We start from the raw sequence: 27,253 nt of genomic DNA on the forward strand, positions 1-27,253 counted from the left end.
ATTGTCAACTCTTCTCTTTTCTCAGGTTGCTTCCCACATGGCCCTGAAAACTACAGTCATCAAGCCACTCTTAGAAGAAGAATAACCATTAATGAAAGGTGTTTCAAACCTGCCGTCTGAGAAATCATTGAAAAATCTGTGGACAACTTCTTGGCACTAAACAACGGCTTTGATATCTTCCAGTCAGGATTGGACAGAATCACTGAAAACAAGGCCAAAAGAATTTGGGGATCCTTCACGTGAAAATGTTTGAGAGACACTGGTTTAAACAACATTAGGAAACAAGCCCAAAAAGTTCTACATTTTGCAAACAAGCCCAAAAAAACGCAACCGTCAACTACCAATATTTACAAGCAACTTTACAGAAAACTAAGCCCAAAGTCACTTACAATAAGCAGACATGGCAACACTGGACAGAATGTCATTGAATGGATCAGGGCAAAAAAAAAACATTTCTGATCTTGTGCTACATGATGAGTCATCAGGACCTCACCAATTCCATCCAATCAGAAGATAGAACTCATAAAGGATACAGGGTAAACAAGTGAAATTGGAAAAAATTGTAATTGTAAGAGAGAGAGAGGGGGGGGGGGGGGGGGGGGGAGATACAAGCAATATCAACAACAATAGTAAAACTGTGATGACAGCAATAACAATAACAGCAGGTATAACAGCAGTGTAGTTTATATCATAAAAATAGAACGACACAGAGAGATACAAGCATGTCTGTCTCTACTGTGTATTCAGAGCTGGCCTGGGCCCGGTGACGTCCAGGCATGTTGGGTTACAGGGTTGGGTCGGGGTAATGATCTGGGCGGGGTGTTCCCACGGCTCTATTCACACTTGATAAGTCTTCCCATGTTTGATTACGATGATGTCATGTATAGACCTCACGTTCTCACTCTGCTGTCCTCTCTGCTATCACTGCAGCAGAACATTAGTGATGAGACTCAAACATGGGTCCCGACGCTTCGGCTCGTGGACCAAGTTGTACGGGTTGCGAGTAAATATCCCCTTATTTGCTTCCTTCCTATATTTAAAAAAAAATATATATATTATGTAAAAAAATATTAAACAAAGTTTTAAACAAAATAAAATCACAACTTTTCATCAATTAAGAACAATTCCAACATTTTTCAAATGTATTTCATGAATACAATTTAAAAATCTAATAAATAGAAACATGTAGTATTCGGCTGAACCGAAGTTAGTTTTGGTCCTGGGCAAACGTCTAATTTGTCATTTGGGTCTTGAACTAAAAAGTTTGGTTTCCTCTGTGCTACATGATGCTCCATTCAGAACTCACCACAGCATTCTGTATTCCTCTGTTAAATGGCCATCTTTACAAATCCGTTTTAAATATGAATTACATTAAATTAAATATATAAAAAGTGTTTAAACTGACTGGCACAACACACTTATTCATTGAAACCTCTCATATGAACTCCTCACAAAAAGTTCGGAGACTTAACTTTGGTTGCTTATTTCTTTCAATAATACCAATTGGTATTGTGTTTTATATCGTTTTTATCATTGATTAGTCACCTTTACAACGAGGTATGACCTGCAAGGATTGTGCAATCGTGGAATGAGCAACACAGCTCAGGTGCACCTGTGACTGGCACACACCTGTCAGCAGGTGTCTGCTGGCAGGTCGCTCAAAAGAGTAACTTAAAGTTAGAAATCCACTGGTTCATGACATGTTCCTACACAGTCCTGGGTTTGACACATGTGCAACCAACTGCCACCAGTTCAAGTGCTGGTACAAGGTGATATCTTTTCCCATCCTCACACAGTTCCTTTTTAAGAACCCCCCTGCTTTGCTTAATGAGTGCAGAGTTGTAGCCTGTATGGTGGTGTCGTGCGTTCTCCTCATGGGACACGATGATGCATCCTTCACACAGGCACTGGGCCACGGCCAGCGTCCGTGGGAAGCGGTCTTCTCTGGTTTCGCGGCTGTAAGGCGACCAGACAATTCAGTCATGACTTATACGTGTCCATTTCAATAATTCCTCATCAATGTTCAACGTACATAGAATGATCCCTGGATATGAAAGCTTATTTTCCAGTCTCACAGAGAAACAATAAGCTTAATATCTGGTGAGAGCAGGAGAGAGTACAGTATGGCACCCAAAGTTATCTCAATGGACAAGTCCCTGTGAAATAATTTGTCAGGGGCACTTGTTCAATGTCATTTTGGTTATGCGTGTGCATACTGTTACACTAGCATCCCTAATACCCACTCACACAATAAATTAGTTCTGTTGATCCACATCTTCTACTCATTTTAGTGGAGGAGAGGACCATGTCATCACATAATGTGTGAATGGTCCACAGGATAGTAAACAAAGTGCTACTCAGTCAGTTGTGTTTCTAAGGTTAGTGACGTCTTACACAGCTATTCTACCAGAGGCAGCGGCAGAGACTTTATAGCATGCTGAAGGCCTGAGGTCGATTAGCTCCATTGTTTACGTCAAAGTTCTCCATAAAAATCTTGCTGAAAAGCCATAACCATAACCAGAGCCATAACCATAACCATAATTGTGTTGAGTCGTAGCAGGTCACATATATACAGAATACTGTATACCTGTTGTTTCTTGTTATTTTAGCGGTCTAGTACAATGGAAATGAATGAATACATGTATTATTAATTAACTTTCTGTGCGTCTCTGCTAACTCCCACTTTTTTTTGGTTTTATCCTTATACATACAAACATATTTTTATGTATTCACTTTTTAATCAATCGATCAATCGATCAATCGATCAATCAATCAATCAATCAAAAATAAACATGAAAACAAGTGGGACACAGCTTACATGTATCTCCAGGGTGAGAGGGAGCGGGTGCTGATGTCCTCAGGTAGTTTTCCATAGAGGTCGATGGGACAGGTTTTGGGAGCGTCAGGCTCAGTATGAACCTCTGGTTCAGACGGCTGTAGGTAGTGGCGTCTAAGCTTCCTTTCAGCTCTCTCCTCCAGCTTGTCTTCATCAAAGCATGGCAACGTGGACATCAACATGGGGACACAAAGCAGTCCCAGTAGCAGAACCTGTAAAGGGAAGAACGCAAGACACGGACTCACTGTAAATTGATAGAATTATTTAAAATGCAAGTTTTCAAGTGTTTTATCTTGTATAAAACTAAACGTTAAAGCTGGAATAATCATTCAAATGTCTTTTAGAGCTCAAGCCAATGTCCCTCTCTCACTCACCTTTATGATGTATGGTCCAAACATGTTCATCGTTATAATAAAGTGCAAGTTGCCTCTGTGTGTGTGTGTGTGTGTCTGTTCTGTGTGTCTTTTATGAAAGTCCAACCCCAAATACTATATATATACTCCCCATGTCCGATTTGGGGAGTAGTCAATCATAGCTCAACAATCAATCTAAGCGAGAAAAGGCCACAGCACCATTCAATGTGTCATTGGTTTTATTGATGATATGGGAGGTAACGCTCGGATAAAACAAAACAGCTTGTTTCTATTCCCCTGTGTACGGTGTTATGCAGGCTGGTCAGTCCCCAAATTCTTGTAAACAAAATGCATCGTGTTTATGAGTGCATGATTTCGAAAGTGGGTTCAGATTCTATTAAATAAGTATTTATAATTCTAAATTACTTGGGGGGGTCCAATCTGACTTGGGGGGGTCCAATCTGAAGCTAGGGGGAGACAAACCCCCCCCCCCCGGGATTAACGCGCCTGGCTGGTGCTGTTGGGTGATGATGTGAACAAGTCTCTGAGTGAATGTGTGTGTGTGTGTGTGTGTGTGTGTGTGTGTGTGTGTGTGTGTGTGTGTGTGTGTGTGTGTGTGTGTGTGTGTGTGTGTGTGTGTGTGTGTGTGTGTGTGTGTGTGTGTGTGTGTGTGTGCGTGTGTGTGCGCGCGTGCGTGCGTGCGTGCGTGCGTGTGTGTGTGTGTGTGTACACAGCATAGAAACAGACAGCTGATATAGAGGGCATACAGTAGGTCATGTTAACCATGGATTGTGTCAGTTCTGGACTGTAAATATATATGTTCAGAACCCAAGATAAAAATTCTGTGAATACTTGAAAAAGGTAAGAAAAATGTCTGGCAGTGGGCAAATGCGGCCATAAATAAGTCTGGCAGTGAGAGAGTTAATCTTTGAATAACTAATAACTGTAAATAGGCGATCTACAAGCTTACAACACGCGTGTTGTAAGCTTGTAGATCGCCTAGTTTCGGTGCATGACTCACTTCCATAGAAGACAAAAGCTGACTTTTCTATGGAATACAAATGAATGACAGCGGTCGTGGCGACAACCCAAGGTTATTATGAAAAATTAAAATAAAAACATTTAAAAGCCCCCGCTCGGATAACACAAAACAGCTTGCTTCTCAGGGGCGTCAATTGGGTATGGCAGGCTATTGCAGCTGCCATACCCTGGCTCCAGGGAAGAAAAAAAAAAGAAGTACTTTTTTGATAATAAATCGGGAAAATCAGGCAAAAATAAGAATTAAAATATAGCTGCAAGCAGCAATTAGCGGTTTCGAGAATAATGGCAGACTGGCAGACTGTGACAAGAGTGGCAGACTGGCAGACTTTGACAGAGTGGCAGACTGGCAGACTGGCAGACTGGCAGACTTTGACAGAGTGGCAGACTGGCAGACTGTGACAGAGTGGCAGACTGGCAGACTGGCAGACTGTGACAGACTGTGGCAGACTGGCAGACAGACAGACTGTGGCAGACTGGCAGACTGGCAGACAGACAGACAGACAGTGACAGAGTGGCAGACTGTGACAGACTGGCAGACTGGCAGACTGTGACAGAGTGGCAGACAGACAAACAGACAGACTGTGACAGAGTGGCAGAGTGGCAGACTGGCAGACAGACAGACAGTGACAGAGTGGCAGACTGGCAGACAGACAGACTGTGGCAGACTGGCAGACTGGCAGACAGACAGACAGTGACAGAGTGGCAGACTGGCAGACAGACAGACAGACTGTGACAGAGTGGCAGACTGGCAGACAGACAGACAGACAGACAGTGACAGAGTGGCAGACTGGCAGACAGACAGACAGTGACAGAGTGGCAGACAGGCAGACAGACAGACTGTGACAGAGTGACAGAGTGACAGACTGGCAGACAGACAGACAGACAGACAGACAGACAGTGACAGAGTGGCAGACTGGCAGACAGACAGACAGTGACAGAGTGGCAGACAGGCAGACAGACAGACTGTGACAGAGAGAGAGAGAGAGAGAGAGAGAGAGAGAGAGAGAGAGAGAGAGAGAGAGAGAGAGAGAGAGAGAGAGAGAGAGCAAAGTGCACATGTCTGAATTAACAGGGTCATGTTTTGCATAATGCAATTTAAATGTAAACTGTGACAAGTGGGGTTTGAGCCGTGGACCTTTGGCACATGAGACTAACACTGTATTGATCAAGCTATTCAATCCACAGCCTTGGTCAGTGAGAAGGGAGAATCCAACAAAACAAAACAAAACAAAAGAGGGAATGAAGTACATCATACATTGAAAACAACTACTCTCAATAAGCGTTTCATTTAACAATTGCATGTTTATTCATTGATACAGTCATGTTGTGTGTAATGCAATTGAGTTGAGGTCTGCATGAGGTGAGATTTGAACCGGCGACGCTCTGGTATCAAGGCAGATGATTAAGCCATTGGGCCAACAGACCCGAACTGATGAAAAGGGAGTTCACACACATGACACACTTTCACGCAAATTGCTCAGAAATACTGGATTTAAATGTTTTTCAAACTGCTCAAAATTGCAGACAATCTAAGGGCGGAGTTTACTGGTTAACAATTGCACATGCATTCATTGATACAGTCATGTTGTGTGCAATGCAATTATAATGAATTCTACATGACGTGGGATTCGAACCAGGAACCCTGTGGTTTCAAGGCAGATGATTAAGCCATTTGGCCAACAGACCTGTACTAGTGAAAAGGGAGTTCACACACATGACACACTTTCACGCAAATTGCTCAGAAATCCTTGGTTTAAATGTTTTTCAAACTGCTCAATATATTTCGGAATGGAAACTAGTGGAAAATAGTCGATCTACAAGCTCACAACGCGTTGCTATATAAAAAGGTGTGAGATTGTAGATCGGCTATTAAGAAAGTATGTCATACATAAAAAAAAACTACTCTCAAAAGCATTTCGTGTTATTGTCTAAACATTGCACTTGTCTGAATTAACAGGGTCATGTTTTGTACAATGCAATTTAAATGTGAACTGTAATAAGTGGGATTCGAACCAGGGACCTTCGGCACATGAGACTCACACTCTACTGGTGGAGCTATCCAATACACAGCCTTAGACAGTGAAAAGGGAGAATCCAACAAAACAAAACAAAAGCGCGAATGAAGTACGTCATACATTGAAAATAACTACTTTCAAGTATGCATTTCTCGTCATCTTTAACAATTGCACATGTATTCATTGATATAGTCATGTTGTGTGCAATGCAATTATAATTAAGTCTACCTGAGGTGGGATTCGAACCGGCTACCCTATGGTTTCAAGGCAGATGATTAAGCGATCAAGCTATTGAACCAACACACCTGAACCTGTGAAAAAGGGCCTCAAACATGTATTTGACACAGTTTCATGCAAATTGCTCAGAAATCCTGGATTTAAATGTTTTTCAAACTGCTCAAAATTGCAGACAATCTAAGGGCAGAGCTTACTGGTCAAAGTGATACATGTGTTCCTCATGAGTCAAGGCACATGTGTAAGCAGGTTTAACGGCTGTCGGCCAAACGAGGCATGACTTTTGCCTGTTTAAAGTTTGCATTTTCAAAAAATTGCTATAGCGCCCCCCTTTGACCAATTGGAGTAAGATTGGTTTCAGTGATACTTGGAAGGACCCTCTACAATATTGCAAAGTGTCAAACAAATGTGAGTCTGCATGTATGTGTTAGGGGCAGATGAATAATTTAAAAAAAGCTGCAATTTTCATTGGCTTATAAAAGCTTAACGTTTTCACTTATGGAAAATCCGCTTGGTTACGTCTGTCGGCATTGGTCCAAAGTTCATGTGTATACAGTTTCGTACAGATTGCTCATAAATCCCAGGAGGAGTAGGCTTTTTACTGCTTTTTACTGCTTTTCATAGAATTCGAAATGGTGGGAGATCTAAAGGTCAGAGGTCAAAAGTCAAACAGTGAAAGTTGTTAGGCATGAGGAGACGCATGTGTGTATCGAAGTTTCATGGCTGTAGGTCGAACAGGGCATGAGCTGTACCTGTTCAAAGTTGGCATTTTCAATTGAGTGCTACAGCGCCACCCTTTGGCCAATGGTTGTGAGTTTCGGGTTTTCGCCGTTTGGCATAGCCCTCTACCATATTGCCGAATTTCATAAGAAGTGACCAGGCGGTTAGGCCAGAACTGGCAAAACCGGCGGAAGAATAATGAACTCTTACAGATGTAATAGGGTTCGAAGCCTGATAGGCTCTCGAAACCTAATAACATAACCCTAACCTAACCCGAATCCTAACCCTAAAACCGAAATAAAGTAACCAGAAACTGGAAAAAAACGAACCCAACCCGCCCAGAACCGCACAAAATTTTCGCGCGCGTGCATGAGGTCGCGTGCATGCTGCCATACCTTAGCTTTTGCTGAACTGACGCCACTGTCAATGCTTCTATTCCCCTGTGTACCATGTTATGCAGGCTGGTCAGTCCCCAAAGAAAACCCAAGGTTAAATATAAAAAAAATATGAAATAAAAACATTTAAAAACAAAAGGTTGGCCTGCAGGCAGTTGGCAAATAAACATTGGTGCAGATTCTTTGGCATGGTATAGGAAAGTCAAACATTTGTAGTCGTTAGCCAACATCATTATTAGGTTAATTAATGCTTATTAAAATAAATAAGGACATTGTAGCCAAAGGATGAAAAATGCATGCACACAGAATGTTCATCAGAATGGTAGACATTTATATCGGCTCCTTCAATTTGAATAATAATTGCGTCTTAATCTGTGCACAGGGACGTGCACAGATAGACTCTAGGTGGTGCTAGAGCACCTGCCCTTTGCCCTCTTGACCGGAAGTGCCCTTTTGTGAAAAAAGAGCAGACCAAGTAAACAAAAAAAAGTATAATTTAGCACTTGAGCACCTGCCCCTCAAAATGTCTGTGCACGCCACTGCCTAAAATACTGCAGCCTACACTAGATTGAACTGACTGGCTGCCTGTAGATAGTGTCCACATTATTACGGTCAACATGGTCTTGTATCAAACAGGGCTCTTCCACATTTGTCAGGCCAAGGACCCCTTAGCTGAAAGAGGCAAAGCAGGGGTCCCCACTACAAATATAGTATAACATTTTGTTGCATATTAAACTTCATCTTTTAAGAAAGCCTTCCATGCAACTTGATAAGAGACTTCCAAAGGCTTTCTCAGGAAAATAGTGTTGTTTGCTATTTTCAGCAGATGAAGTGACAATTTAATGACTTTTTAATACCTCAAAAAGAAAGAAAAGAAAAAAGACCATTACTGCATCAAAAATAAACAACAAACCATACTATAAAAACTGGTCAAACATTCGCCAAATTGTCAAATAAAATTAGAAAGATTGTGAAAATAGCCAATCTACAAGCTCACAAGATCGGCTATTTTCACAATATTCATCTGTTGAACCGAAGGGGGGGAGTAGTAGAAAGGTGTTGCTCGGTTATTATAGTTTTGCATTTTTAATTAGTTTGTATTTTCTGTTTGATAGATTTGTATTTTATTTCATTGAAAACATGTTTATTTGTACATCTGTCAAAAGGAGCATACATTAAAAAAAAACTCAGAGCTCATTTCCATTATCAAGTTTATTTTTTTATTGTTTTTATTGCTTTGTTTTTAAGCAGGTTTGCTAGTTTTATTTCGTTTTTTGAAACAGTACAGTTTGATTCGGTTGTCTGTCTAACATGTGTCTTTATCTAGTTTTTCATTATTCTGTTAGTTTTGATTAACTATAATAACCTTGCTGTGTCCCTCAGGGCTGAGGGCTCTATGCTAGTGTCCTTTCTGTTATTGTGGGGAAAGCTGGCATTGTGAGCTTGTCCATCTGCTATTTTCAGCGAAAGCTTTCCCCACAATAAGTATGCTGGGGTTAAAGAGTCACAATGCAGGAGCGTTGTTTGGGGTCCCGGGGGGGGGGGCAACTCACTTTCTTTTTAGTTCTTTCTCCACCTCTGAATTACATCAGTGATGAGAGCATCTCAACCCACACTCAACCCGCACTACAATTTACCATATGTTGAGCTATGACGAAACAAACGCACAAAAAGTAACAATGTGTGCGTTCCGTAATGCAATTCCAATGGTGAAAGCTGTGTTGTTTCACCCGGTGAAGGAATGGCGGATTCTGGCCACGCCCCGAAATACCCGTATGTGTGTCTTAAAGAATCCCGCTTGCGACTGGTCCAAAAGCTGCGGCCAGGCTCCTGAGTCCGCTTCCTGACTGGTCCCAGGAAGAAGGGCCATATTACCCAACGCATTTCCCCTATCCTGCCCTCTCTCCACTGGCTGCCAGTATGGTCTGGCACAGTCAATTTTAATGAGGCGGTGCTATGGTTTTGCACTTTTTCTGTCTTTCATGTGTCTATGAGGTTGATAGAACTTCATTAAGCCCCCTGGTGGTGTTTTTTATGGTGTTTTATGTCTTCTCTGACTATTTTGAGTTTCTGCCTGGAGGCTGAAACCTTGAGGGTCAAACGTGCCAATAGAAAAACAGTGCTTTAATGACACAGTAAAAATATACCCTCCCCCTCATTATCATAACACAACAGGTGTGGGCATGAGGAGGAGGAGGGACTAGGACAGGTGGGTGGTGCTAGGGTGGTTGAGGAGGTGCTAAGGTGAGAACCAGGTATACTTAATGAACTGGAGGCGTGTCCACATGAAAACATAATTTTAACACTTTCTGTACACTTTTTTGAAATAAATCTTCCTCCTAGTATAACCATAATACCTGATGATTATGTTTTAGGGGGGAAAAAATCACGGCACCCCGTCTTTAAAGAATCCCGCTTGCGACTGGTCCAACAGCTGTGGCCAGGCTCCTGAGTCCTTCCTGACTTCTCCCAGGAAGAAGGGCCATGTTACCCAACGCCTTTCCCCTATCCTGCCCTCTCTCCACTGGCTGCCAGTATGGTCTGGCACAGTCAATTTTGAGGTTCTCCTGTTTGTGTATAAAGTCCTCCACGGGCTGGCCCCCCTCAATGCTGACGGCTTAACGTCTCTTCCTTCCTCCAGGTCCCTCGGGTCAGCTGACTCGGTGCTACAAGCTGTCAAAGCTGAGGGGTGACCTGACCGCTAGACTGCCGCTGCCCCTGGACTGTGGAACCGTCAGATCGGCTCTCCCTCCATCTAATCTTCTCCAGGCTCAAGACGTCCTTTTATTAGCTTTTGAATCACACTGATATGGTTGATTTGTATTGTTTTAAATAATGGTTTATTTGTGTGTCTTATTGCTGATTTGTGCCTCTGAATCACTTATGTCTCGATATATATATATTATGGTTATAATCTGTACAGCACTTTCGGAATGACAGTTTTTTTTTACCTGTGCTTTATACAAATACGTTTGCTCTGATTTGGTTGATAAAGTAGCTTCAATGTACAGTAGCTAGCTACTGTTACTAAGTACATTTTGATATAGAGCTCTGTGTATTTTTATGAAGAGTATAGGCTAACCAGCCTTTTTAACCTCACTTAAACCCTATATATTCTATACTAGGTCCACTAGTATGTCCCTCTGCGGCAAATATCTTCGGTGAAATAGCCGTAGACAACATCTACAAGCCCACAGCGTGTAGACCTGGTACTTTATGTCTAAAGTTCCCTATAGGCCGTTATAGGGTCTAAGTGGTATTTAAAAGTAGCTCGACCAACACGGAGTGGAGTGGTCACCTCCAGAGCCTCGGGTCCTTCTGGCGGCCACCGTAAGAGCAGCGGTGCAGCCAGGCGGCGCCGGGCACCTCCATGTGCTTGGTGATTTCGCAGATGCGTCGGGGGTAGCTGAGTCTCCAGTCGGTGCGCTCCTCGTTGAACTCCTCCATCAGCGGCTTGCTGGACGTCCGTCCGATCTCCTGGCTGGACAGCTCTCTGAGAAGGTATTTCTTCCGGGGGCAATTACTCTTCATGTGAGCTTCGGGGTCGTCCAGTGGGTCGTCCAGCGAGTCGTCCAGAGAGTCGCCCGTAGAGTTGTCCGGAGAGTCGTGCTTGGCCGCGTCCTTTTCGTACGCGTCTGCGATTGCGTCGAATTTCTGCGATTCGTGATTCCGAAGTCTGTGTTCCAGCCGATATCTCTGCTCTTTTCGGATGTTGTAAATATGAATCTCATCGTTTTTGTTAGTAACCTCCCGCCGTGATAGTGATTTACCAAATGACATTATTATTTAGTGTATTTTAGTAGTGGAAAACCGCAGTATGAGTTCCTCGCATACTGTAGAGCCTCTATACACCTCTATACACTATACACTCTATACACTCAGGTGTTTGTCTGCATGACCCCTTATAAAGGACCTGTTTGACACGTCATCATGGCTACATGTGACACGTCATCATGTAGCTCCACGTGTAAATTCAATATGGAAGATCTCTGTTGTCATTCACAGCTAATTAAGTGTTCTAATCTGCCAATCTGCTGTCGGCCAATCATGCAACCGGACTCTGCCTTTAAAGACGGGGTGCCGTGGTTTTCAGGGATTTCCCCCCCCCCCCCTAAAACATAATCATCAGGTATGGTTATACTAGGAGGAAGATTTTTTTTCAAAAAAGTGTACAGAAAGTGTTAAAATTATGTTTTTCTGTGGACACGCCTCCAGTTTATTAAGTATACCTGCTGGTTCTCACCTTAGCACCTCCTCCAACACCTTAGCACCACCCACCTGTCCTAGTCCCTCCTCCTCCTCATGCACACACCTGTTGTGTTATGATAATGAGGGGGAGGGTATGTTTTTACCGTGTCGCTAAAGCGCTGTTTTTCTATTGGCACGTTTGACCCTCAAGGTTTCAGCCTCCAGGAAGAAAAAGATTGTCAGAGAAGACATAAAACACCATACAAACACCACCAGGGGGCTTAATGAAGTTCTATCAACCTCATAGACACATGAAAAACAGAAAAAGTGCAAAACCATGGCACCGCCTCTTTAAATATCACTGCCTCTGACACTTGTTTTCTCTTTCCAGCATGCAACAAGCAACCCCACCTCCATCCCCAACTCCACCAAGTCTTTATCGTCTAGAGCAGTGGTTTTCAACCTTTTTTATGCCAAGGACCCCTAAATTGATATACATTTGTCCGCGGGCCCCCATTTGAAAATGTTTTGTGCCAGGGACCCCCAGCAGCAAAGATATCAGTTAATTTTCGCTTTAAAAAAATGTGAATATTCAAAGATATGCACACTTTTTCAAGGTTTTTCTAAAATAGCAGATCTACAAGCTCATAGAGCGGCACTCGGTGCCGCTCTATGAGCTTGTAGATCTGCTATTTTTGAATAGCCAAAGCTATAAGTGGTTAAAAATGATTGTGACGCTATTAACTAATTTTGCTGGGGACCCCCTGGTACTCCCTCAAGGACCACAGGTGGTCCCCGGACCACTGGTTGAAAACCACTGGTCTAGAGTTGAGAAGGACGAAGGTTCATCTGCACTGCCACCACCAGCGTCTAGACTCCGGGGGGGTTCTCCCTATTAAAAGCAAATCTTATACATATGCACGTTGCATTCATGTATGCTATATGTACGTTAAATGTTAACGGAGTCTAATTGCCAAAATGTTTTGTTTATTTGCAGCACACACACGTCTGTCTATCTGTGTGTGTGTGTGTGTGTGTGTGTGTGTGTGTGTGTGTGTGTGTGTGTGTGTGTGTGTGTGTGTGTGTGTGTGTGTGTGTGTGTGTGCGTGCGTGCGTGCGTGCGTGCGTGCGTGCGTGCGTGCGTGCGTGCGTGCGTGCGTGCGTGCGTGCGTGCATGTGCGCGTGTTTTCTCTGCACTTATCTCTCTATCTTGCCTTGTTGCTACTTAGGTCTAAGGGCATATATGTGGGTAATGTGTTTTAAGGGAGCACATAAAATCATGATTAATTTGTTTCACAAAATAGCTCTTGGCATGCTATAGGGTATTCAGCAGCACCCATGGGATCTGAGGTATTCCAGATATTTAGATTATACAAGTAAGTATAAGTGATGGAAGAGGCAGAGAGATGTGTGGCCTATAATAAACACAACTTCCTATAGAGCGGTGGTTTTCAACCTTTTTCATGCCAAGGACCCCTAAATTGATATAAATTTGGCCGCGGACCCCCATCTGAGAACGTTTTGTGCCAGGGACACCCAGAAGCAAAGATTTGAGTTAAAAATGTTCGCTTTATAAATTATATATATATTCAAAGATTTGCACACATTTTCAAGATCGGTGCCACGCTATGAGCTTGTATATCTGCTATTTTTGAATAGCCAAAGCTAAGTGGTTAAAATGATTGTGACGCTATGTTAACTCATTTTGCTGGGGACCCCCTGGTAACCCCCCCAAGGACCACTGGTGGTCCCCGGAACACTGGTTGAAAACCACTGCTAGAGTCCTGTAAAGATAAGCTGCAGTGGAATCAGCAGCCCACGTATAGTTCCACTTCCACACCCCCGCAGGGGGTCACTGTTTGTTTTTCTGACGCTGAAAACTCACTAAATCATCTTTTGTACTATTTTTTTCCCCAGCAAAAAAAACTACTGCCATATACTCACTGTGCAAGCAGTGGTGGACAGTAAACACACAGCGTAATCCAATACAAAATAAACAATAAAATAAAATAAAAATAACAAAACAATCCAGGGTTTTAGAGTGTCACAACGTTGATGAAGCGCTTAAGCCAGGGGTTCAAGGACCCTCAAATCTATATTTATTTGGCTGCGGGGACCCCTTATCAGAAAATACATATTTTGTGCCAGGGACCCCCCAGAAGAGAAGACTTGTGTTAAACATTTCCAAACACCTTCGAGACTTCAATGTTCAATGACTTCAAAAGATAGATACTGTATATGAGGCTTGTAGATCGGCTATTTTTGAACAGCCAACGTATGAAATATAGACAAAGTGGTTAGAATGATTGTGATTCTGTACTAACACATTTTGCAATAGGGTCATTGAGGGTGTTCAGGGGGTCCTGGAACGCCCTCAAGGACCCCTGGCCCCACTTTGAGAACTGCTGGCTTAAGCATTTCAATGGTGCTTTTCTGTTCAAAGTGGCCCAGTGAGAACTAAACAAACATTGGACAAATGTATAATTTTGAGACTAAGAAATAAAGTTTACGGAATGATCACAGAGGCAAAGAGAACATTTGAAAATGCCTAAAAGAGTTGGTCCACAAAACTTAAGTAAAATCTAAAGCCAGTGTCATCGGTGTTGAGGTCAATGAGACGGTAACATCCAATAATAAAAAGTGGTTGTGGAACATCTACTATTGCTAAACAGCTGCGGTGGATAAACTCCCTCATTCTAGTGAGACATAAAGCATCATTTTTATGTGATGTCACCAAATAAAAAGTATTTTTTGAATATCTGTGTATTGTTTTTGGAAGCTTAAGACTTTCACTACACTACATTTCAAAGACAAATTGTACTTTTGACTCCACTACATTTCCACTGCAAAATTCCAAAAATATGGAAAATTAAATTTTTTTAAGTTCTTTGAAATTACAGCAATGCTTTGATATGAAAAGGCAAATGTACTTCATAATTTGTACTTTCGAATACTTAACCATTTTAAAAGCATGCACTTTTGAATACTTTTTTAAAATCAAGTAGTCCGGCACTTTAACTCAAGTACATTTGACAGAGCAACTTTCACTTGTAGTTGAGTAAAGTTTGACTAGGAGTATCTATACTTTGTCTCAAGCACTGGGCTTGAGTATCTATACTTTATCCACCACTGTATATATTCACTTGCAAGCAGAAACAAAGACAAGAAGAATCAGGCTGACGTTTCAGTCATATTATTATGATCTGTAGGGAGAGAACACTGAGACCAGATGCGTCTGGTTCACACAATGAAACTATCCTTTTTATAAACTGTCAAGAGACGGCTGCTAAATCAACAGAGTAAAGTCCAGCGTTTCTGCTTGCTTATGAAGAATAGCTAACGTTGACACAGAGAGAGAGGGGAAACGGGCGGTTAACTATCTCACCTCAAGCGAGCCATGGTTCCTGCTAAATCACAGATTAGACAGTTTATGACATTCTTTGAGGTGTTTTGCCTGGTGAAAGGGGCCCCCACGGTTTACAAGGATTATGTTGGGGCTATATATCCATGTACACACCGCGTAAAGCTTGATTTAATACCCAGTTGCAGCGGCTAGCTGTGTTGGGCGCCGGAAATAGCCGATCTACAAGCTAATGAGGCGTTGCACCGTAACACGTCGTGAGCTTGCACGTCGGCTGTTTCCGCGTGCGAGACTGGCGTGCGACTCAGGCTTATTAGAGGGCATTGAATCGGAGCTTTTGCGTAGCCGCATTAGCTCCGGCTCTAGCAGCTAATCTGGCGGGAAGCAGCTAACAATGGGGCTAAGAGGGACGTGATTTCAAAACAAACATGGCAAAAGACCCAACAACCCTCCCTTAACCCCGTCTCATGAGGCTTAGATTTGCTACTCAAGGGAAAATCGCCTCTTCGCCATATAGTTTTCACTGCTGCTTTGGTAGTAGATGTGATGTAATGAGAGCTTGTAGCCTACAAGTAGTAGTCTAGCTTATAGGCTACCGTATAATACCAGTGTAGTTTGTTTTCATTTATTTAATGATATATCGAACCTCTCTTGCTATTTTAGGCATGTCATATAAAAACATGTGTTTTGTTTGGAAAGTTTCAACATTTTCTTAAATAGCGCAAATAGCAGATCTACTAGCTCAGAGCGTGTACATTCTGTGAATACATTTCTCAAACACTTTCTCACTTCCAAGTCCTGTTTTTACAAGCAGGAATTGTGTGGAGAGAGAGAGAGAGAGAGATAGGGGAGTGGAAATGGTGAAACAAAAACATATTGATTGACGTTTTCCCCGCGTCATTGGAGCACTGAAAAAAAAAAAGGAAAGAAGTTGAAACCGTGCAGCTCAACTTTGTTTTGTAGCTTTTGTCACACAGCAAAGTGACAGCGTCAGAGTGTCAGGCGTACGTAACGTTTGTGACTTCATGTCACGTGGTGTCCTCTGAAACGTCATTGTAGCCCGTCGCTTCGTTGCCGCTCGTGTGAACGCAGCATCCCAATGTGTTTATATCTGCAGGGCAAACGATTCAGCGGTCTACAACACAACATTGTCACTCTTTTGCACGAGCAACAGAAACACATTTTCTTAGTACATCTTGTCGTCTCTGTCGGTTGGAAACCTCATACTGTATGTCCAAAACTGTGACTTTTCAGGATTCAAATTCCAAAACAGCAAAAGTAGCAGATCTACAAGCTCGAAACGTGTCGCTTCGAGCAGCGTTTCAAGCTTGTGGATCTGCTACTTTTGATGCCTTTGTGTGACCCTGTAGTATGATCGAGGGTGTACATTTTTGAAAAAACACAAAAACTTAGAATGTGGAGATAATAGGTTTCTGACCGACATTGACGTTATGACATGTTCCTACTTCCCTTCGTACGGGAACCCCAGCGGCCACGCAGCGACGGGATTGGCTCCTGGTTCTTCAGGCAGGGCTACTCTCTGCTGTTCCACCACGTAAAAGATGAAATCACCGCACACTCTGCTTCAAAGTGCCTTTTTATTCACAAGGCTGTATATCTCTGCCTGTCTTTCTATTAAAAGCGTGCAGGACTTCATTAGTTACGTTTTCTGGCCAACACACCTCGGCAGAGACTCCTATAACACGTTGTTATGTCCTCGTGTCTCCGTCTCGCCCAACGCAGACAGTGGTGGAAAGTAACTAAGTACTGTAGTTAATTACAATTTTGAGGTATTTGTACTTGACTTGAGTATTTCCAATTGCCAATACTTTTACTTCTACTCCACACTTTAGTTACTAGTTACTTTGTAGATTTTGATTATTATTACAAAACCTACATTAACCACTTTGTATACATTTCGGCCATTTGAAAATAGCCTATCTACAAGCTGACAATGCGTCGCGATGCGACGCATTGTGAGCTTGTAGATCGGCTATTTTCAAAAGATTTTTATACATTTGAAAATTGGACATTCTGCATAATGACTACTTTTACTTTTGGTATTTTAAGTACATTTTGATGACAATAGTTTTGTACTTTTATTTTTTTTTTAAATTCCGGACTTTCACTCAACAGAGTACTTCGACATTGCAGTATTGATACTTTTTACTTAAGTAAAGCAATTGAGTACTTTTTCCACCACTGCACGCAGACCACCACGCATCTCTATACCCTCGTTAAGAACCTCTTAGAACACACACAGCATTCACACAACACACACAGCACCCCTTTTCCTTATTTTATATAAAAAACAATATAATTTGAAAATAAATATGCTTTTTTACTACTTTACATACACAGAAGAAACATGTTAATATTGAAGAGGAAACAGTTAAGTACTAGTATGGTGGACTCAAAAGGCTGATGATGATGATGATGGCAGAAAGTTTGCAAGTTTTGCTATTTATCCCGACTTCACATGGTGGCGTTCCTGGTGGTTCAGTATGCTGAGAGCATGCGGAGCAGTAGTTTATTCTGTAGCTCGGGGGGGGGGGGGGGGGGGGGGGGATTCGGGACAGGCGTAGGCCAGTGGTGCAAAGTAACTAAGTACATTTACTCAAGTACTGTACTTAGGTAAAATTTCGAGGTACAGTATTTTTTTATATAATGGATTATTTTTTTTATTTTTTTACTTCAACTTCTCCAAAACATACATTAACCACTTCAGCACCTATACACATTTCGGCCATGAAAATAGCCGATCTACAAGCTGACAATGCGCCGCATCAGCTTGTAGATCTGCTACTTTCAAAAGATTTGTATACATTTGAAAACTTGTGAAATGGGGCATTCTCCGTAATGACTACTTTTACTTTTTTATATTTTGATACCAATACTTTTGTACTTTCACTAGTGAGAGAGAGTAAATTTCAGAATTTAGAATTCTGGACTTTTACTTGTATAGGAGTATTTCTACATTGTGGTATTGATACTTTTAGTTGAGTAAAAAAAACGTATTCCACCACTGGCGTAGGCCTGGTACGTACTTACAACCACACACCGTACCACAAACACACACGCACACACACACACACGCACGCACGCACACACGCACGCACGCACACACACACACACACACACACACACGCGAAAGCGTGTATGCATACACGCATGCACAAATAACACGAAGAACACACACACACAGACACACACACACACACACACACACACACACACAAAAGCGTGTATTCATACACGCATGCACAAATAACACGAAGAACACACACACACACACACACACACACACACACACACACACACACACACACGCACACGCACACGCACACGCACACGCACACGCACACGCACACAAAGGCCATAGCGAAAGGTACAAGAAGTTAACATACAGCACCTAAACACCCTCATATAAAGAAAGGTGGAACAATGCAGATCAGAGAGCATCAATACAAATGATCCATTTTGGGAATGTTTACATAATAATAGCTTTCTTTTTCTTTCTTTCTTAAAAAAAGCACACAGCGAGGCAGACTGATGCCACCGGCGAGGAGAGGAGAAAAGGGGAGATGGGACAAACCACAGGTACCCTAACACTGTATATATATATATATATATATAAATAGATCAAATTAAATATGGGTAGAAGACTGAATACTGAAAAAATACTCTATAGCATTATAAATTATGTAGCGGGGACTATGGCATGAGGGAGATATTACCTATGTACACGTACAAGAGAAAAAGGTTCAGTTATTGATGTGTTCTGTGTTACAGGGCAAGACCACTTTGGTAGAGGTTTGGGTTGTGTATTTACCTTGCCATGATGTAACTCCAAAGGTGGACAAGAAATCAAAAATAATTGCTCCATTGATTAGAAATTGATAATTCTAAATATGCTCCTCATTGACTTACATTGTACGGTAAAACTGCTCTCAAAGTCACTCTTTTAGCACATAAATGAACCCAAACGTAGCTGATTCAGACAATATAGGGCATCACCAAACCCAGTACTGTTTGTTTTTTTAATAAAAATATCAACTTCCTGCTGATTTTACTATTTGAAGATCTGGATCCGGATCCGCCGATCCAGTCCGGGTTTTCTACTTATTAAAAATGGCAAAATCAACAGGAAGTTGACATTTTTATTAAAAAAAAAAAAACAGTACTGGGTTTGGTGATGCTCTATATTGTCTGAATCAACTTTGTTTGCGTTCGTTTTTGTGCTAAAAGAGTGACTTTGAGAGCTGTTTTACCGTACAATGTAAGTCAATGAGGAGCATATTTTGAATTATCAATTTCTAATCAATGGAGCAATTTTTTTTAATTTCTTGCCCACCTTTGGAGTTACATCATGGCAAGGTAACTACACAACCCAGACCTCTACCACAGTGGTCTTGCCCTTTAAGTTCAACTGCAAGACAAGATTACGTTGTCCATCCACCTCCCCCTTCCCAAAACCTAAACAAAACAAAAAACAACACAAAAACAATAATTTAAGAAGCATTTTTTTCAAATTTCTGGAATCAAACTACAGTATATTGTTTTCAGTGGTTTTGTTCACAGAGGTTATACACACTAAAATCCTTATGTTATCCACGTGTAACTCTGAAAAATGCACACAATGTATTTGCATCCGTGCACTCTCAGAGTTAAATGAGCTCTCAGGATTTTATAGTGTACCAATATAAGCTATAATGATATCCCTTTAGAAATATAATATATTCTATATATGGCACTCCAGATGCTCTTCTCCGGCAGGCCAATCATCCGTGTGATCGGTTGGCGGTTTGCTCAGGAGGTATAGAACAGCCAGTCTGGCAAACCGTATAAGGTTCCCGGTTCGATTCCCCCCGCTCCTCCTCCTGGCTTGGCGTTGAAGAGTGTCCTTTGAGCAAAAGACATGGTCGGTGCCTCCGCTAGCCCGACGGCGGTGTGGAAGGGGGGTGGAGCCTGGAGCGCCACGCACTTTGAATAAAAGGGCGCGCTAGAAATGCAGACCGTTTTATACCGCGACGGAAGCGACATCGTCTTATTGGCCGGCGTCAAGTCTCACGACCTTCTCGCAACGGAAAAAGGAAGTGACATCACGAAGACTGAACGATTCCCGCGGTTTCCTCCCATTGGCTGGCTGTCATTCTGGCGGGTGCTACGGGAGTCCCGCCCCCCCAACGCAGAAGTCCATGCATGAAGAAGCCCAGACTGTCGTTTTTTTGGGGGGAAAAGCAGAGACGTTCCCCGTGTCTTCTTCAACCTCGCCCCTCCGTTTCATCGCTTACTGCATACGTAGAGTGAGGAGGTTTTTGTCTTTCTATGATTGACGCACAACCACAGTATAGACTCATAATCCAGTGAAGTAATTTTTTGCATAAAAATGAATTGACAACAAGGACCACAGACGACAACATAGGCCCGTTAAAACCGGTTAAAAATGCAACACCAACATGGCAGCCGTGTGTCGGGGGGGGGGGGTACGGGGGTTTTTAGATAATGGTTTACTTAGCAGCATACACATTCTGTACTTTTTTTTCATGGTATTTACACACAGATATTACAACAGGTACGACGCGTTCGGTCAAGTTTCGTGGAGTCTCTCTCTCCGTTTGGTTTGGCTCTCTGTCGTGTCTCAGTCCAGGGGAATGCTTTCCACAGAGAGGAGGAGCTTACAGTTCAAAGGTCAAAGTGCTGTGTGTGAAGTTTCTCTGGGATATTCCTTCATTTTGTCATCGTCTGGTTTTTGCTCCCAGCTCTCTCATCTCCTCGGCTTGTCACATCTAGAGAGAGACACACAAGGAGAGAGAGACACAGGCCATAAACATGTTTGTTTTCTACTTGAAATTAGATTACAGCCAATTGTCTTTCCTCGGTTTTCTCACAATTTAGTCGTTAAGCAAATTCCTGACTTCCCCCAGACGGCCGGGGGCACCGCGGAGGATTCAAACCTGTGGTGTACAGGTACTTCACACACACACACCCCCCCCCCCGCACCACCAGAGCACCCATACTGTACACATGTTTAATCTCCCATTTGCGCGCGCACACACGCACGCACGCACGCACGCACGCACGCACACACACACACACACACACACACACACACACACACACACACACACACACACACACACACACACACACACACACACACACACACACACACACACACACACACACACACACACACACACACACACACACACACACCACACACACCAGAGAGAGCACATACTTGCAGGTCCGCTCGTTGAGCTCGAGGTGTTTTTCTTTGCAGTATTCGTCGGTGTGTTTGCAGGAGCACTGGCAGGTCACTGGGTCCTGAAGGAACAGCCGCTTCCTCCTCTCTGAGCAATGGTCACAACACGGCTCACACACACTGCAGAGAGACAGAGAGACAGACAGAGAGACAGAGAGACAGACAGACAGAGAGACAGACAGACAGAGAGACAGACAGAGAGACAGACAGAGAGACAGAGAGAGACAGAGAGGCAGAGAGAGAGAGAGAGAGAGACAGAGAGAGACAGAGAGAGACTATTACTCTCTACTTTTTGCCACCAGAAGCATTACCTGTCGACCCTATCATCACATGCTACCAGGGACGTGCACAGATAGACTCTAGGTGGTGCTAGAGCACCTGCCCTTTGCCCTCTTGACCAGAAGTGCCCATTTTCAGTTTACAGCAGGGGTCTTCAACAGGGGGTCCGGGACCCCTAGGGGGTCCTCAGAGTTACTACAGGGGGTCCGCCAAATGTTCTATGTGATATGATTTTTCTTTTTACCATAACCACTCGAAACCTAGCATCCCTTTTCTGAGGAGAACTTTAGCCAAAAATAGCAGATCTACAAGCTCACAACGCCTCGCGCTGCGAGGCGTTGTGGGCTTGTAGATCGGCTATTTTTGGCAAAGAGGTATAGGTGTAGAGGGGAAAAAGAGCAGACCAAGTAAACAAAAACATTTATAATTTACTTGAGCACCTGCCCCTCAAAATGTCTGTGCACGCCACTGCATGCTACAACCTGCGCTGGCCAGCGTGACAGGTGTGACAGGTGTGCCAGGTGTGCCAGACGGGGCTGTGACAGTAGCTGCAGCCACGTGACAGCGGTTCCCACACACATATGGGTCAGGCCACAGTTCCAAGCAGCACAAATTAAAACCCAACCCCACCACGGACACCCTCTCTCTCTCCCTCACTCTCTCTCTCTCTCTCTCTCTCTCTCTCTCTCTCTCTCTCTCTCGGTGTCACTCGCCCTGAACCCTGTCCCCCAATGTTGACAAGGGGTCTCGTTACCGCCCGCCGGAGGGAGGGAGGGAGGGAGGGAGGGAGGGGGCGGGAGTGGTGGAGGGGTCGTTGATTGGGTTGCTCACACATGCCTCCAACAGTCCGTATTTAAAGCGTGATTTACACGTCGTCGTGCAGGGGTGTGCCGTGTGGAAAGTAGCTCATCATCTATAAGCCCTGACGAGCTGGTAGATCGGCTGTACTCTCAGAGCGCTCAGAGCGACACTGCTGCATGACGAGGCATACATTAGGCGTTAGAACATGCGTGAGCAAAGCTTTTAGGACCACAACGTGCCACACACAACAGCAGACGTGCTCCCAAAGCAGATGGATGACGGCTCATTTAACGATTGCGTTGTTTGCAGTGGATATGGATCTGATAAAGAAGACTCGAGGGTCTGCTCAGTGCTCCGTGATAAAACATCTGACTTTATTGAATTATTGGAAGGAAAAAAAACTAAAATTCCCTCGACGGGGAAACATTAAATTGATGTTAAACGCACACAGATAATTAAACTTGTGATTCACAGAGGTCAGACCTTGGACAGTACCTGTAGTACTATAGTCTCTCAAGGCAGACGGCTCTTCCCCAATCTTCCAACGCTACAAAGAGTCTGTGTAACCACGGCGACCAGAAGCCGTACACAGGAAGCAGTCATTTGTTCGCCAATTCCATTCCATTCAAAATGTATTTCAAAATAAAACGAGATGTAATTACAATTTCTGCTAAAGCAGCGAGCTAGATTAGGCTTTGGACTAACTTGATTTCCAGAGGGAACTTATTTAACGCGACTGCAAAGGCAAAAACGGAAGCGGCAACGATGTGCAATCTGTTGTGCAAAAAGGCAGAAGCGTTTGAAAATTGTGGGCGAGCCAACAGTTTGTCTGGAGAGTCTGTCAAGGCCACGACTCTGATCTTAACCACTTAAAACCCAGTATCCGTATTGTGGGGAAAGATTTAGCACTTAATAGCAGATCTACATGCACAGCAAAAGCTGTCCCCACAATAACAGAAAACTCGCATAGAGCCCTGAGGGACTCCACTCAACCATATATGGGGTTTGAGTGGTGGAGCACTCAAACCCCTCCGGTCTCAGAGAACTGGACCTGAACTGGAAAAAAATAAATAGTCGATCTACAAGCTCACAATGCGTCGCGAACGCGACGCATTGTGAGCTTGTAGATCGCAAAAATTTCACCCCAGAATATGGACGCTAGGGTTCAAGTGGTTAAGCTAACTGTATAACAATGCCAATGAAGAAAACAAATTGTTTCACATCAAAGACCAACTGATAAAACATCACATCAACAACATCTCTTCATCTCTTGTCGAGCAAAACACACACAGAGCTCCTTTTATACCGTTATATGTCGTTGTTGTCGAAGCCCCAACAAAAGGCGGCGGAGACACAGAATAACAACAAAACGAAAACAAACAAACAGACATCATCGACAAACGGCCAAACAATTTGTTGGTTTACATAACCCACCCCCCCCCCCCCCCTCCTCCTCCCACAAAACGCAAAACAAAACAGACAGCAGATAGTCATCATCGCTCATATCTTAGACATCACATAGAGTACCAGCATGGTGTGGAGACTGTAAAAAAAAACACTGTTTTGTGTGGATAAAAAGAACACAGAGGAGGTGGCAGACGGTACGAGACACAGCACAGCCACACAGACTCAACACAGTGAACACACACTGATTCCAACACAGATAGTGGATTAGCTGGAAGCTGCTCTCTGCAAAGCACATGCTGGTTGGTGGTGGGACCGTGTTGTTGTTTTGTTTGACTTTCTGCAGAAGGTTCAGCTTATCTCTACGTATAGTATGGGCCCGTCTGAACAGAGCCAGTTATTCTCTCTAGAACGCTGCTTTTTACAACTATTTGGTGCCTAAAGGAAGGAAGGCACAGGCGCGCGCGCGCACACACACACACACACACACACACACACACACACACACCGAAATGACATGGTCAACAAAAACGCTTATTTAGATTCACTAAATACAAAATTTAAAAAAAGGTTTTCACTTATGCCCTGTTTGAATATTTTCGTAATTTTCAAAAGTGGTGAAAAAAAGATGATCCGCATAAGCTCACAGTGTGTCACATTATGATGCTTTGTGAGCTTATAGATCTGCTATTTTGGCATTTTTTTCATGAAAGGTTGTGAATTTAAAAAGATACAAAATAATAAAAATTAGAAAAATATAAATATTGTCCAAAATAGGGACATCCAGGTTGAAAGTGGTTAAAACATATAAATGTTTTTTTAATTGTACAGAAAGTGCCTCTGTACTGGAACATGAGTGTAATATAGTAAATAAAAACGTAATTCATACTGTAGGTATGGTATATTGCCACAAAATCCCACAGCACAGCGGTGTGAACCTGTGCTTCAGAAGCTGCCTGTGTAGCAGAACTAGCTGTAAGGGTAACAGAACCATCCTATGTCATCCTCACCCACTCCTCCAGTCACACTGTTAGGGGGCTCAGGGCTAGCAGATCATTATTATGACAGGTTATTATGGCTCATATCTAGTGAGACGTGGTGCGTACACCGTACAGTAAGTCTAGGAGTCCACAGGACTTCCATTATGCGTTGCGTAAAAACACCGGCAGCAGCGGTCACATTCAGTTCTCTGGTTAGCAGGCAGGTCAACGTATAGCATTGCAAGCTCACACACACACACACACTGATAGTGAACGGGACTGAGAGACAAACGGTAAGGCAACCACGGAGAGAGAGAGAGAGAGAGAGAGAGAAAGTGGTGGAAAAAGTACTCAAATGTTTTACTTGAGTAAAAGTATCAATACTGCAATGTAGAAGTACTCTGTTACAAGAAAAAGTCCGGAATTCAAAATTGCCTTGAGTAAAAGTACAAAAGTATTGGTATTAAAATGTACTTAAAGTACCAAAAGTAAAAGTACTAAAATGTTTGAAAATAGCCTGTGTATAAAATAGGGCTAAAGTCATTAATTGGAAAGTAAGTAAAGTAGTAAAGTAAAAGTACCTCAAAATTTTACTTAAGTACAGTACTTGAGAGTAAAAGTACTTACAATAGTTACTTTACACCACTGAGAGAGTGAGAGAGAGAGAGAGAGAGAGAGAGAGAGAGAGAGAGAGAGAGAGAGAGAGCGAGAGAGCGAGAGAGAGAGAGAGAGAGAGAGAGAGAGAGAGAGAGAGAGAGAGAGGCGCTCACTGAAGCAACATGCTACAGTGTAACATGGAGTGTGGTTGGTTGGTGGTGGATCACACAATTAAAAAGGGCAAATTAATTCCTCCCAAACAAGCTTAAGGACAAGCAGCGTCACACTCAGGTGCAGGTAGGAGGGGGAGAAGGCAGAGCTGACATACGCATCACCATTCTTTCGGTTTCGGTTTTTCTTTCGTTTTCTCTTTTGGCCTTTGCCCTTGCCTTTCCGGGGTTTTCTGGAAGAGAAGGAGGAAGAAGCACACAACAGTGACAAGGTGTGTGGGACATCTGATTGGCCGGCGAGACAAAAGACGACCGGTGGCGATACGTTGTTGTTAACCATGTGTGAAGCTGATTGGATAGTTGAGTTAAGCAATTAGCCAGTCAGAAAGCTAGATGAAGACACACACACACACCCAATGAGGAAGAGCCCTCGTCTTGTTTTCTACACATCAAAGAGCTGGTCAGTGAACCGACCGATAAACCAATGAATTAAAGAATGAATCAGCGTGTCTGTTCACCACTGAGTGACATAGTTAGCGGCTAATGATTAGCATTACGCATTAGGGCTGGGTCATATGGACAAAATCAAATATCACAGTATTTCTTCACAATTATAACTTTTTGCTCCACAGTTTTCTTACCTTTTCTATGATGTTATGATATCCTAGGATGAATGGTACAGTAGAAACAATTCTCGCTAGACCAGATTAAAATCTCGAGATTTCAGTCTCGGGCTCTAAGCGAGACTTCCGGTGGGTCGCATTCAAGACAATCACTTGGCATAGTGTTCTGTCTCTATAAACGTCAGATCCCACCAAAAAAACAACAACCAAAAAGCTATTAGAATATGCGATCTAGCGCAATGCCTATCGGCGCACGTTTTAAGCTTTGGCGAACCCGGGATGGAGTTATGACTCATCCATTCGTACCATTCATCCTAAGATATCATAACATCATAGAAAAGGTAAGAAAACCGTGGGGCAAAATCCCCCTTTAAGTGGGTATAAAGGCAAATGATACAACAGCTAAAACAGTCAGGTATAAGTTCAGAAAATGATATCACTTTGCCTGTCATGCAGCCTTTATAATCAGGAAAAGACAAAGCACATACTGTACCATTATCATATGTCAATATTACGCAATCCAAATTCTCTGGAAAATCTCTGGTGTCACATCACGATATCGATATGATATCGATATATTGCCCAGCCCTAGTACGTATGGTGAAGAAGTTAACATTGTCCCACTTACACAAGTGGTGAAAAGGGAAAAGCCACACGAAAGAGTTCCTCAGATGGTTGCAGTGGTGTAAATTTACTTAAGTACTGAACTTAAGTAAAACTTTGAGGTATTTGTACTTTACTTTTTTCCAATACTTTTACTTCTATTCCACTACATCTCGGATATTGTACTTTTACTCCACTACAATTATTTGAAAGCTTTTTAGTATCTAGTTTATACTTTGCAGATATACATGATTACATTATAAAACATACAGTACATTAACCACTTTAGCTCTATTTTATACCTAGGCTATTTGAAAAACTCAAGTACATTTTTAATTCCGGACTTTTACTTGTAAAACACGTTGCAGCATTGATACTTTTACTC

At 42.8% G+C, this 27,253-nt stretch overlaps 2 protein-coding genes across 5 annotated transcripts in view; one reads left to right on the forward strand and one right to left on the reverse strand.

Annotated features, from left to right (window-relative positions):
• The window catches only part of LOC311063697 (alpha-N-acetylgalactosaminidase-like), a 102,173-nt gene that overhangs the window by 65,757 nt on the left and 9,163 nt on the right, over positions 1–27,253 (forward strand). The gene's annotated exons all lie outside the window — the stretch shown is intronic.
• The window catches only part of vegfab (vascular endothelial growth factor Ab), a 31,164-nt gene continuing 23,275 nt past the window's right edge, over positions 19,365–27,253 (reverse strand). The window contains exons 6-8 of one of the 4 annotated variants that reach the window (XM_084083253.1): positions 25,801–25,875; positions 21,388–21,531; positions 19,365–20,932 (exon numbers count right to left, since the gene is read on the reverse strand). In XM_084083253.1, the coding sequence (XP_083939379.1) occupies positions 20,911–20,932; positions 21,388–21,531; positions 25,801–25,875 (241 nt within the window). In that variant the 3' untranslated portion in view covers positions 19,365–20,910. The remainder of the gene's footprint in view (positions 20,933–21,387; positions 21,532–25,800; positions 25,876–27,253) is intronic. The other 3 variants (XM_084083255.1, XM_084083254.1, XM_084083256.1) reach the window with 3 other exon arrangements.

The sequence above is a fragment of the Gymnoscopelus microlampas genome (genome assembly GCF_963454915.1).
Source record: "Gymnoscopelus microlampas genome assembly, chromosome: 16".
NCBI lineage: Eukaryota > Metazoa > Chordata > Actinopteri > Myctophiformes > Myctophidae > Gymnoscopelus > Gymnoscopelus microlampas.